The sequence below is a fragment of the Uncinocarpus reesii genome, genomic scaffold, assembly GCF_000003515.1.
Source record: "Uncinocarpus reesii 1704 scaffold_1 genomic scaffold, whole genome shotgun sequence".
Lineage (NCBI taxonomy): Eukaryota > Fungi > Ascomycota > Eurotiomycetes > Onygenales > Onygenaceae > Uncinocarpus > Uncinocarpus reesii.
The window spans coordinates 4,743,890-4,756,391 of record NW_003052500.1 but is presented as its reverse complement, the minus strand read 5'-3'; the positions used below and the strand labels follow the sequence as shown (position 1 = coordinate 4,756,391).

The 12,502-nt window shown below is 49.7% G+C and overlaps 3 protein-coding genes across 3 annotated transcripts in view; all 3 read left to right on the top strand.

Annotated features, from left to right (window-relative positions):
• Nucleotides 1-1,397: 1,397 nt before the first annotated feature.
• Nucleotides 1,398-3,749, top strand: UREG_01825 (acetamidase regulatory protein; the record flags this gene model as incomplete). Its single annotated transcript, XM_002542263.1, has 3 exons — nt 1,398-1,458; nt 1,575-2,664; nt 2,723-3,749. The coding sequence occupies 3 exons, from the start codon at nt 1,398-1,400 to the stop codon at nt 3,747-3,749; spliced, it is 2,178 nt and encodes a 725-aa protein (XP_002542309.1).
• Nucleotides 3,750-9,896: 6,147 nt separating this feature from the next.
• Nucleotides 9,897-11,040, top strand: UREG_01824 (nuclear transcription factor Y subunit B-3; the record flags this gene model as incomplete). The annotated part of the gene is made up of 4 exons (XM_002542262.1): nt 9,897-10,062; nt 10,277-10,498; nt 10,562-10,689; nt 10,780-11,040. The coding sequence occupies 4 exons, from the start codon at nt 9,897-9,899 to the stop codon at nt 11,038-11,040; spliced, it is 777 nt and encodes a 258-aa protein (XP_002542308.1).
• Nucleotides 11,041-11,599: 559 nt separating this feature from the next.
• The window catches only part of UREG_01823 (pre-mRNA splicing factor ATP-dependent RNA helicase prp16), a gene marked incomplete at both ends in the record, with an annotated part of 3,087 nt that continues 2,184 nt past the window's right edge, over nt 11,600-12,502 (top strand). The window contains one exon of the mRNA XM_002542261.1: nt 11,600-12,483. Within this exon, the coding sequence (XP_002542307.1) occupies nt 11,600-12,483 (884 nt within the window). The remainder of the gene's footprint in view (nt 12,484-12,502) is intronic.

Sequence of the window (12,502 nt, the reverse complement as noted above, 5' to 3'; positions counted from 1 at the left end):
CCTCTCTTGACGACTGAATTGAAGTGACTCTCTGGCTCTGGGCCGATCTCGGGGTCCAGGTGCATGGATGGGGCCGAAAAGCCGGTAACTACCATGCTGGTGAGCTCAGGAGTTGCCGAGTATCGCTCCATTTGAAACAGCCATGGCGAACAACGGGGAGGACTCGAGATGGAGATGGCTGCCACCATGAATTCAACAGTTCCTTTTGGCGTCTAATAAACGAAAACGAAGTCTTGAATTCAAAGCGAAGGATGCTAGCTGGTTTCATTAGCCATCCTGGATGGGTACAGGCGGCAAACCCCGGTCATTGCTAAAGCTTTGCAGCTATTATTGGACAGGCATTGTTCCTTGTGATCAGATGGACATCGCTGACAAAAAAATTTTTAAATACGATTGCATCCAGATTTCTCCCCATGCAGCTCTACCCTGGAAATGCGGAGAAGCCAAATTTTTCGAGGATGGAACCCTTCAATGAACGAATTTGAATTGTCAGATGAAACTATTCAGATGAAACCGTGATGACGGCGTTCTAGAAATTGATCAATTCGCCGTTAAATATCCAGGGCCCTCCTCGACATCTCACTATGTTTTGGACGGGATCACCTGCAGACGTACTCCGTACTAGCTAGTGCTATGGGCTTGCACCAAGGGTTCTCCTCAAAATCGAAATGACGCGCGATAATTGACGTTCATGCAGTTCATTACTAACACAACCAGTCGGGATTCTCGTCGATGTAATCGTAGTGCGGAATTCATGTGCGGAGTCCATACGGAATGAGAACCCCTGTGGATGCCACGTCGAGGGTATGGAGCCCTGGTTGGACGACGAGCAAGAAATGCCGTTTGAATACGGAGTGATGCTGGTCCACTTGCTGTACCTTGACTCCATCACAAGGCTTAAGTTTAGTCAACGCCTCGAGCTAGCGGTCAACCGTCCTCTGTAGTTGGTCTTTGAGGGCATGGCGGAGATCATGTTCTGAACCGCCACGAGTCAACATATAGGGCTCTCAATCCGGCCAGTCGTGTGGAGCGCTGGAGGCCCGTCGCAGTCCGGGGTCAAGGTTCACGACGGCACCCTTGCCTCCAGCCATGTGTGATGCGCAATCGCTGCTCGACCGTATTCTCGATCCGCAATCTAATCATCCCAACCCGCAGCTCAGACTCCAACGCCAAGCACCTAGGCCCCATGTCTAAGCTTAAAGGGGCTTAGAGCTCCTGATAAATGGGCTCTTATCTGCGATCTCGTGGTTGACTGTTTCTTCCTCTCCTCCGCTTTTTCAGCATGTCAACTCATTCTCGCCCATTGGCACACCCGCTGCGAGGCTGATGGCTTTTGCTTTTTGTGTTTCTTTTGCGTCTGCTGAGGTGAATCTGTAGCCGGTGCATTGTGCACAATTATGTCCTCCCCAGAGCAGAACGCCCGGGTGTCTGCTGACGGCGGAGTAGTTAAGCGGAAACGTTGGTCACTCTCCTCATCCCCGCGTTTGATGTTTACACCAACCGCTTCCATCCCAACTCCTCGACACCCCTTTCTTGTATCGTCCTAACTAACGTCTCTGCGCTCAATTGCATAGGCCCCGCTGCCTGTGTCCATTGCCATCAGCGAAAGGTTCGCTGCGATGCGAGAACCGTCGGTTTGCCGTGTACCAATTGCCGGACTGCCGGCAAGCATGATTGTCGGATTCACGAGAAGAAAAAGCGGGCTGCTGTCCGGTCTCTGCAACATCCAGTCCCCATCCGCTGTGCCCCTGTCCCAGAGAGAACTGCCCTTCAAAACCATCAAGAATTACCCACTCCACCGTTCAAACCCCCTACTACCACACCCCCTTTCGTAGATGGCCAAAAACATAAACCGGAACCAACGGAGACATCACGACTAACTTCCAGGAGTGAAGGCACTGATGTGTCCCTCGACGAGGAGGATAATCGCGAATCCGACCGCCATCTGGTTAAATTGATCGATGAGGACCTGCGCCAATGCTCGATCAAAAAAGGGGTAAGAGTTATATACGTTGGCCAGGACGTGTCCAACTTGAACTTCTTGCTCCGGCAGCATACAGATAAAGACGACGAAGTGTATCATTTTGCACAAAACCAGATTTCACGAAGATATCTTCAAAATGGATTCGAACACGTCCCAAGAGAGGCGTTTGTCCTACCAGAACCGGCCCTTGCAGACGAGCTCGTCGAAGCATACTTCACCCACGTCAACCCTGGCTGTCCCATTCTCGACGAAGAGGGCTTCATGGCCCAGTACAAGCGACGGGATCCGGCAGATGCACCTTCCTTGCTGATCCTACAAGCCGTCCTCCTGGCCGGTGCCCACGTTACTCGCCCACGTCCCGCGCGTGATACATTGAAGGCGGCTTTCTTCCGCCGTGCAAAAATGCTGTTCGAGGCACGGGTAGAGCGCAATCGAGACATTCTAGTGCAAGCTGCTCTCCTCCTTACATGGTATTCGGACCCAGTTGATGATGACGTCGCTGCGAATGCACATTTTTGGGTTGGAGTGGCCGCGAGGATAGCCACAGGACTCGGAATGCACCGCAATTCCGGCCCAAGTATGTTCGTTCCGCATGATAAGCGTATGTGGCGTAGAGCATGGTGGATTTTAGTCCAATTTGATGTACTGGTTTCCTTGCAGTATGGTCGACCGCAAGCTATGTAAGATTCGCTTGATGTCCAAATGCAGTTACAAGCCCTGCTGACCTAGTGCCCGCAGAAACCTCGAAGATTGTGATGTTCAGCCTTTGACTCCATCAGATTTTGAGGGTTGCGGCGAGCGTGTCCAGATTGATTACGTGATCCAGTACACAGAGCTCTGTTGCATGATCTCGTTCATCATGAGAGAGCGTTTCGGCCTGCGAGTCACTCCTGAACGTCGAAAAGCGGCTCTTCTAGAGGCCGATAAAGCCCTTGCCGATTGGTCTCTTAAATTGCCTGACAATGTTCGGATGTCCACTGCGGATGTGGATTCATGGCCCGCGCTGCTCCATCTTACGTACAATAATTTTCTTATTCTTTTACATCGGCCTCATCCCAAAGCATCCGCATACTCGGATGATTACGGTCCCAACGATGCCGAAATTTGCAGCGCAGCGGCCAGTGTTATTGTTTCCATCTTCGAAGAGCTACGAGAAAAGGATCGAGTAAAATATCTTTGGGTTTCAGCAGTGAATTCTCTATTCACGGCAATGATTCAGATAAGAGTGGAACTTCGATTTTCCAATCCAGTTTTAGCAATAAATGCCCTTCGACGGTTCGATTCAACATTGTGCTCCTTACGCACACTTGCAGATTATTGGCTTGGCGCAGAGACGATTTTGCGGCTATTCGAGAGCTCTAAACGTTTGAAACACGATATGGAGATGGTTAAAATGAAACAGCCAAATATGCCCAAGGACGGAGAACCCGTCATAAAAGGATCGACCCAATCCACCCCGCAGATGGACATACCCACTCCGCAAGGGCAACAATTACAATCATGGTACTCAAAACCGCACCTAAATGAACGGCTTAACTACTTTGCCAAGCAAACTCCCGCACCTACAGTCGATAACCCAGCACAAGCAGCTCAGTTGGGTGAACCTGGCGATTGGAGGCAGTTATTCTCAATTGTCGATTCGGAGCCTTGTGGGCCTTTTATCCCGGAAAATCTAACTGATATGGAAGATGAATGGCGCGAGCTATACCTACACGAACCGGGAATGGCGGACTATTTTCAGGATACTGCATGGCTTCCGAGTTGAGTAATCTCGAATGCTTTTCGACTATGTCGTGCCGTTTTCCCTGGTCGGGTTGGATCAACGAAAATAACGGGCTATCATTGCTTGATGATCGATTTTGAGGGTTTGCAGTTGTTCACCAACCGTTGCAACCCGATTTGAAAGTAGCCTCGCGATCGACCCGACCTGGGAGTGCTCCACTCAGCACCTCACCGAGTGGAATTAGAAGAAGTATTAGAATTTGAATGGTATGGTGCGTTCGGATTGCACATCATGTCTGACTAGTGCTAAAACGCTATTCTAGAGATCATTAGAAAGCTTCAGCCATTTCGATCGTCTTTCAGACTTCAACAATGCGGTCACCAGACATGCGTGACCTACCCGAATTTTCTATCACAGATTGGAACTTGTTCGGATGTATCCCTGATGATCTATTGGTGTCTAATTTAAGTTGCCATGATCTGCCGTTCTGAAAGTTTGTTGAGAGTAAGCTCGTTCCGCTCATAACTTGTCAAGGATAGTTCCCGATCTTTCCATAGTTATGCTTCATAGATCCCTCAATACAAACGCTATTTATCGATGTGACGGCTAGTCAACGACTGAGCCTAGCGGTTTTTGCCGCTATTTTTGGATGCCTCCTGACTGTCCCTACGACTGCGGTTCTTCCCTCCATGCTTATATACCCACCAAGCCCAACGATTACAAAAGCCAACTGCTACTTTTCTGATAGGCAAGCGCTGCTGACGTTTGGAAATTTGTTGATGGATATTCAGAGGAAGCCGTTGACGCGGAGATGCAAGAATGGTAGAGGACTGTCACATTGGATTTTTACCATGTCATCAGTGCTAGTCATGATAAATCCAGTTGTCTTCTTTCCTAGCCGACCGGTGCTTTCCGGTTCGATGAATCACCGCTTTGCCTATAATTCTGTTCAAATAGAGACAGAACTACCCAGTTGACCTGACATGTCCATGATTCGCTCCTTCCCGGAACTTTGTGTCGAATAACTCGGAAGGCTCTTGTCACTTGACTTCCAGATTGTCAATGGAACCTTCCCCTACTAGCTTATAAAACTGTTAGGAAATCCTTCTTTTACGAGTTTTCTCTTGTCTACCTATTCTCTCACAGACCCATGTTGTTTTCATTTTTGGTGAATAAACCCAGCAATAACTCGGAGCCGAGATCTTGACCGAAGAATCATGGCGGAGCCAGCGAACCCAATTGTCACACCATCCAGCATAAGCGGACACGTCCTGAAGCACGCAAATAAAGATAAAGAATTCTTTTCCTTCTGTCCCCCAGACGTGCAACCAAACACTCGACTTTAAGGATAATGCCTCCCCCAAAGGGGATTGATGGTTTTCACTTCCACCATCTTCTTCAAAATTCACGTAAGTGACGGCCTCTTAAGAGTGTGATTGTGTGTTACTACAGACCAGTTGCTAACATTAATAGATACTTTCCACGCGTCGAATCAACTATGGTTCACCTATGTTGAACCACGATTTCTTGTGACGAAGTATGGTGAATACGTATGGAGGTCGCCGCCATAAATATTGGTCCCCTTGAATCCTTGGACCTTGGCACACTTTCGGCGTTCGCAGGCTTTAGTTTAGGGGTGATCTTGCGGCGGTAAGGGGGGTTGGTCTCTGCAGCCCTACAAGTTAAGGACCGCTAAGCAGCGCCGAAGGCTTGGGAGAGGCCCTTATACTTGAAGGACCAAAACATATGGCGGCGACCTCCGTACATGGCAGCAGGTCTGGCGACCGTAGAGTTGTCCTAGATGCAAAAAAAAACTGGAGCAAATTGAGTCAAGTCACACAATCCGCGTTATTCCGCCGAAGGATCTCCTAGAGCGTTTTTTAGCGACGCTAAGACCAGAGACAAAAATTGCAGTTCAGGAAAATCAGCAGGTGCTACTGTTCATATTTGGACATGGAGAAGCAGATTCCTTTGGGGTGTCCATAGGAGGCAAAGGCCCTTCTGACTATGCACCGCGACTTACCAAGCAAAAGTTACACGAAGCCGTTCACCCAAGTGTTATTTTACCTAACCCTGGGATGACAACATGTTATTCAGGGGGGTGGCTTATAAAGCCATACACGGATTCGTTCCTCTCTGTGGTAAAGAGACTTAACGTGTCGGGTATGACAGCTGCTAGTCATGAGTAGGAGAGCAGAGCGCGGGCATCAAGCGCCTCGTGTGGGAGAGCAGGGGGCTCTGTTTACGCGACTGCCGTATTGAATGCACTGGTGCAAACAGCGGAAATTCACTGGGTGGACAAAAGCGAAGCAATGAGCTGTCCGACATATATAAACCTGTGCGATACGGTCCACGAAGCTTACAAGGAATCGGGCCAATTTTTTGGTATTTCACGGAGCGTCATTTGCAGCCCGGGACGATATGTGGGGATTAGAATGGAGAACACGATCGGGATTTCCGTTCCCTGACTACCGAAAGAAGTGGGAGGAGCTACGCCAGGTTAGCCCTGGCCAGCCAGCACTTGATAGCGTACCAACGCTGGGGTTTGCTGGTAGCATCGGGAAGGGGTTCTACAATGTCGTGAGGGCGAAAGCAAGAGCCTACGGAGGTCGCCGCCATAAATATCGGTCCCCTTGAATCCTTGACACACTTTCGGGCGTTCGCAGGCTTGAGTTTAGGGGTGATCTTGCGGGGGCAAGGGGGGTTGGTCTTTACAGCCCTACAAGTTAAGGGCCGCTAAGCGGCGCCGAAGGCTTGGGAGAGGCCCCTATATCAAAGGACCAAAACACATGGCGGCGACCTCCGTACGTGGACTCATTCCCCGGCGCCGATAACCTGGCGCCGAACCTACCGCTTCACTATCGGGTCGGAGAGTTGCTAAAAGGAGCCCAGTTTCCGGAGGATGAGCTTATGAGCATTAATGACAGCTTAGACTATCGTCTATTTGCATTACAGCTCGCCACTCAATATACCGCCTTCCTTGACCTGGCATTCCCGGACGCGGCGTCGTTTGATGTGGAGAAGTGGTTTCTCCAAGCGGACAACCAGCGGCTGGAATTGTTTGGAAAGGTTAAAAGATACAATTTGGACCAGAAAATCTTCGATAAACCCAGTGAGTCTCAGGGTTGGTTCTACTGTCACCATGAAAGTAGATGGTCAAAGTGGTTAGCACAGAAGGACCCTTTCTGGAAGATTTATATGGAGTATGGAGTATGGGGTCTAGTATGTACAGAGTAACTATTACTATCAAGGCATAAAAAAAGGGAATAATTACATGTGCACCCCTAGGCTCTAGCCACCATTAGGGCCTGTTCGGTTCGAGGTCAAATTCTTTTAACAGACCTTATAACGGCTGTTGTAAGGTCCTTATAAGCTTATAAGGATTTCTTTTAAAAAATTTTTGGGGGGAGGGGGGTTTGTTCGGCTTCCGCCCGTTAATAAGCTTATAGCTATGGTAGTTAATAATAAATGGGCGTCTTCATAAGTTCATCCTGCTGGAATCACTCAACCAAACAATCTCTCAACATCTCAAAAACAAACCTTGAGGCATCATGGCGACGCAAGAAATAAATCCAAAACGACAGCAGGGTATGTCTAGTACTTTCTTTCCGCAATTCGCTATAGGCGTTTCCTTTACTCAATTCGAGTTGCGAGCTCTGTCAGCAACGGCTGATGTGATGGACTGCAGAGCTCCAGTTCCAATATTCGACATACAAGAACACCCTACAACAGCTAGCCCAGAAAATTGGAGACATTGAACAAGAAACGGAAGAACACAAGTACGACTTTTCATTTCTAGCCTTAAAACTCGGGTCCCTTCTCTTGTGATTGATCCGAACCCCTCTACCCCTCCAACCGCCCATCTTATAATTCTGAGATGACCTGAGCTGACTGTTACGGTTATTCATGGCATAGGCTTGTCATCGAAACTTTAGAGCCGCTCTCAGAAGATCGGAAATGCTTTCGAATGATAAACGGTGTCCTGGTTGAGAGAACTGTAAAGGACGTCGTTCCTGCGTTGAAAACGAACTCGGATGGCCTTAAACAGGTACTGGACGAACTGCTGAAGCAATACAAAACTAAACAGGATGAGATGGATAGTTGGAAGGTGAGAAACGCCGCCGGGCAATGCCTTTGTCGGCCATAGGGCTGCCGGTTCGCGGATTATCTTGCTAATTCGAAACTCGCGCGTTCAGAAGAAGAATAATATCCAGGTTGTCCAGCAATGAGCAACGACAGGAGATCGGTTTATTGAGCGATGTTACACCCTACGATTTCGAGTAATGCCTCATGACATCCCGGTTCCATGGAAAAACCCGTGTGATTCAGACGGCCTTTTTCGTCCGCATAGTTCCGGATTTCCGTGGAAAGATCGATCAGCGATAGTCCGCTTTTTACCCGCCGATAAGAGTACCCTCGATTTTCATGGATGGAGTTACGGTATTGATTTCGTGTCATCATCACAATTGCATTGTATTGATTGAAAGTATTTCGAGGAAATCTTTTCCTTTGACTGCACCTGTGCCTGACAGCTGGCACCGGTCAAAGGTGGGTGCCATGCTGGCGATATAGTCGCAAAAGTAATAACGAATATGTATCCTAAGAGGAAATGGAACATATGATCGTTATATACCGGCTACTGGTGAAGCTGTATCAGTGACCTCACTTCCGATATTTGCATCCAGGCGAGCATCTGCAGCGACTGAGTTGGCGAAAAACCGAAAAAAAAAAATACGGAATAGATGCCCAATAATTTAACGGTCAAACAACTTTTTTTTCAGCTCCTTAGCACAAACATCTCCAAGTCTTTTGCTGGTATCGGGAATTTGCAGCCCAGGCCCAGCACACGGTCAGAGCGAATAGGCTGGGCAGGAAAGGGCTGCAACGAGGCTCGTGTTGAATGATCTGGGTCATGCATGGCAAACTCGGCACCCATCCCTCGCGTTGAGATGCCTAAGGCGCCATTCCCAACTGCCTTGTGTCCCAATCGCGAAGGCGGTTGGCCCAGAAGTCAACAAGCTTGGTGGCCTGCGCCTCTTGTCCTCCGATAAGCAGCACGTTGTCTTAGTTTTGTGCCATTTAAGCAGCGTACCTGTCCAATTACTTCATTGATGGGGCCGTCTCCTGGGGCGGGAGTGCAAGGAGCCCAATGAGAGTGGACGGCGGCGTAGAGCCTGACAACCAAAGAGACAGCATCTCCTTGTCCACTTGATGATCAAACTCCAAACATCGCAAAATGCATTTACTCCGTACACTGCTTGCCTTCTCCAGGTCGGTTCCTCCTGAATCAACGCAGCTTCGCAACTGCTGTAGGTTTCCATACGAGTAATTACCAGTATCCAAACAAACATCCCCCAATACATTAATAAGCAATTCGCCGCAGCCGCCGTATGGAGGGCTGTAACATCCTCGTATGTGATATGCAGGCACAGTACGCCGATACCGTCATCAGCTCTCCATTCTCTCAATCGGGGGAATCAACGAACACTGCTTGCAGCTCCAGTCCTTTCGCAGCAGTTGTGCATTACACCACGTTGTGTTTTGCTTTTTCATCTCAAGCTCGTCCCATACCGGCCGTGCGACGCGCTCACTCACGCCTGCACGTATCGACCGCGTCGGGAGCCTTGATCCGCAACGTCGAACCCGTGTTGTAGTCGATTCAGCGTCAAGATCCCGCTATTCCCCTTCCACCGAACTTGACATCCCGAGGACTAATCACAGAGGTCAGTTGCGCGAATGCCGTTAGACTTTCTGCGGTTGATTCCCTCCACTCTGCCCAATTTTGCGGTCAGAATTGACCCAATCGCCGCCCAACTCTGTTGAGCTCTTTTCCCGCGATTTCTACAGCCAATTGCGGCAACGAGCACTGCACCTTTTGAAAGCGCATCTGGATAGGCTTCGTTACCCTTGGATCCGTGCAGGAACTGACCCAGTGACAGACACCGTCAAGGCACACAACCAACGAACTCACCCTTCCTTCCACGCATTCCCTGCAGTTTAGGCTCAACCAAGGCGGGCGTGAAGCGAATAGGCACCGAGTCAACGCCTCCTTTTTCTGACGCAACCGTGCATTGGGCTGATCGGAAGAAAGACCATTCGGATTCGACGACGAGTGACGTGTACACAAACCCTGTTATTACTGCTGGAGTTACTACCCGCTTGCGCGTATCCAAAAAAGACGTAAAAACCATGGCGTCGGCCTCTCCTTCAAATCCCAAGGAACCTGAGGTGGAACCAGGAACACAGTCGGGCGACGACGCGGAGCACATGGAAAGAGAACACCAAGATTCGCAACCGCAAACTCAGGGTGAATTTGAGGTGAAAGAGCAGGATCGATGGCTTCCGATTGCAAACGGTTCGTTATGGTCGCTGTTTTCTTTACGCGATTACAATTGATCGGGTGCAAGCATAGTTTCGACTTGCCTGTATATTCGATTTCGTTGGCGTCTGCTTGACCTTTCGCTATCATCGTGGGCGCCCAAGGTGTTTGCATTGAATGGCGCGTGATCGCGATTACATGCTTGATCCTCTGTCCTCCATTTTCTGAATGCTTGTTGGCGTCGGCTAAGGTTCTGAATGTTTGCCCTGTATCAACCCCGATGATAGCCATGCAACCACCTCTGTGAAGATTAAGTTCATCTATTCTGAGGCGTTTGGTACTGACATTCGAGTTCTATTAGTCGCCCGGATTATGAAAACTGCCCTCCCCGAGAATGCGAAGATTGCCAAGGAAGCCAAGGAGTGCATGCAGGAATGCGTGAGCGAGTTCATATCTTTTATCACCAGCGAAGGTTCGTGGTTGTTTCTGCCCATTTATACGCTGAAGTGTAATACTAATATTATCGGCCCTATAGCATCGGAGAAATGTCAGGGAGAAAAACGCAAGACGGTCAATGGCGAGGATATCCTATTCGCGATGACGTCTCTCGGTTTCGAGAACTACGCGGAGGCTTTGAAGATTTACTTGTCAAAATATCGCGAAGTAAGTATACTAAATCGAAAGAACCCATTTCATTTATCGTCTCGATTTGGCAAGACGAACTATCTGAACAATTGAATTGATTGGTTTGAGACCCAATCCTCAAGGGCGGAGAATCAGAACCGGCCCCCGAGCAGCGAATACCCTCAGGGCGGACCAGTCGGCGGCGCTGGCCCCCCAGGCGCCGGCGGCATTGGTGGGCCAGCGGCAGCACCCGGCTTCGCAGTTCCACCCGAGAATGCCAACAACATTTTGAATGCGAGCTTGGACCCGAACGAGCAAGACAGCGCAACATACGGATATCCGCCCATGGTAGGCGCGACGCACAATGGTGCCGGTGGCGAGACCTACTAGCATTGGCGAAGACACTTCCGGGGTCTAGCGTACGCTGGCAAGCTGCACATATGCTGAAAATGAGCATATGGCATCTACCTATTCCCCGCGCAAGACAGGCCGTGAGCGCGTGATGTGGGGCAGAGGAATGGATAGAGGAGAGAGACTCATTGGAATTATCAGGTTATAGATTCGAGGTGCTCAGAGCTTATGGGGTTGAATTGTATTTTGTGTCGCCAGACTTGACTTATCAGAGCGCGTGAATGTTTGTGGTGCAGGAGGGATCTTGGGTGTCCGGATCGGACCGTTGGTATAATATGGGGAAGCTGGCAGTTAAGGGTGCTATAGTTGCCCATCAACTAATAATCCACATTTTCTTGCTTAATATCCTCAATTCTCGCGTTATATGTTGAAGCTGATAGCTCTCCAGCTATCTCCCACTGATTGGGTGTAAACAGAACAAACAGGCTGCTTACATAACACGGTCGTTCGTAACCAGCTTCAAGAGGATTTGGTCGCGTCTGCAGCGTTGAAGATGATGAAATTCGGCTTTGGCTTGTCGATCTAGCTAGGTATCGAAATGGCTCGTGGAGATAGCCCGAAGCGCCGCAAGCTCGATTCAGATCGATATGAATCTTCGTCCCCGCAGCCCGGAGCACCCCCAAGACATGTTTTCCAACGGCGGAGGAAAGATGACGGCGGCGTATCCATGCCAAAAGGAATCCACAATGGTTCTGCAACCCCTCGACAACATGAGTTCGATGGCCCTGAACCCCTTGTCGATGACGAGGATGTTATTGCGTTAGACCGAGACTGGTATGCTGGCGACGAATTGGGCCATACCTTTGGCGATGAGACGCATAATCCGTTTGGAGGGGCGGACAGCTCGTGGGCGGATATGCAGCGAGAAGCTGCACTGTCAGAAAAGAAAAACAACCGTCGGTTCAATGCGCGCGCAGTACAAAAGCAAAAAGACGTTGATGCCTGGGAAACGAATCGGATGCTGACGTCCGGTGTCGCGCAGCGGAGGGATTACGATGCTGATTTTGAGGATGATGAGGATTCGACACGCGTGCACTTATTGGTTCATGATTTGAGGCCCCCGTTTTTGGATGGGAGGACGATTTTCACGAAGCAGTTGGAACCCGTGCCGGCAGTGAGAGACCCGCAAAGCGATATGGCGGTGTTTAGTCGGAAGGGTAGCAAGGTTGTGAAGGAGAGAAGGCAGCTAAGAGAGCGGCAGAAGCAGGCACAAGATGCTACGAACGTTGCTGGAACTGCGTTGGGCAACATTATGGGCATCAAAGAAGATGAGGGGGACAGCGCCGCTGCAATCCCAGGGGAAGAGGATCACAAAGGAGGAAGCAAATTCGCCAAACATTTGAAGAAGAACGATGGCGCGAGCGCCTTCAGTAAGAGCAAGACGCTCCGTGACACAAACGGGAATATCTTCCTGCATTCGCAGTGAGGGAAGAGCTACGAA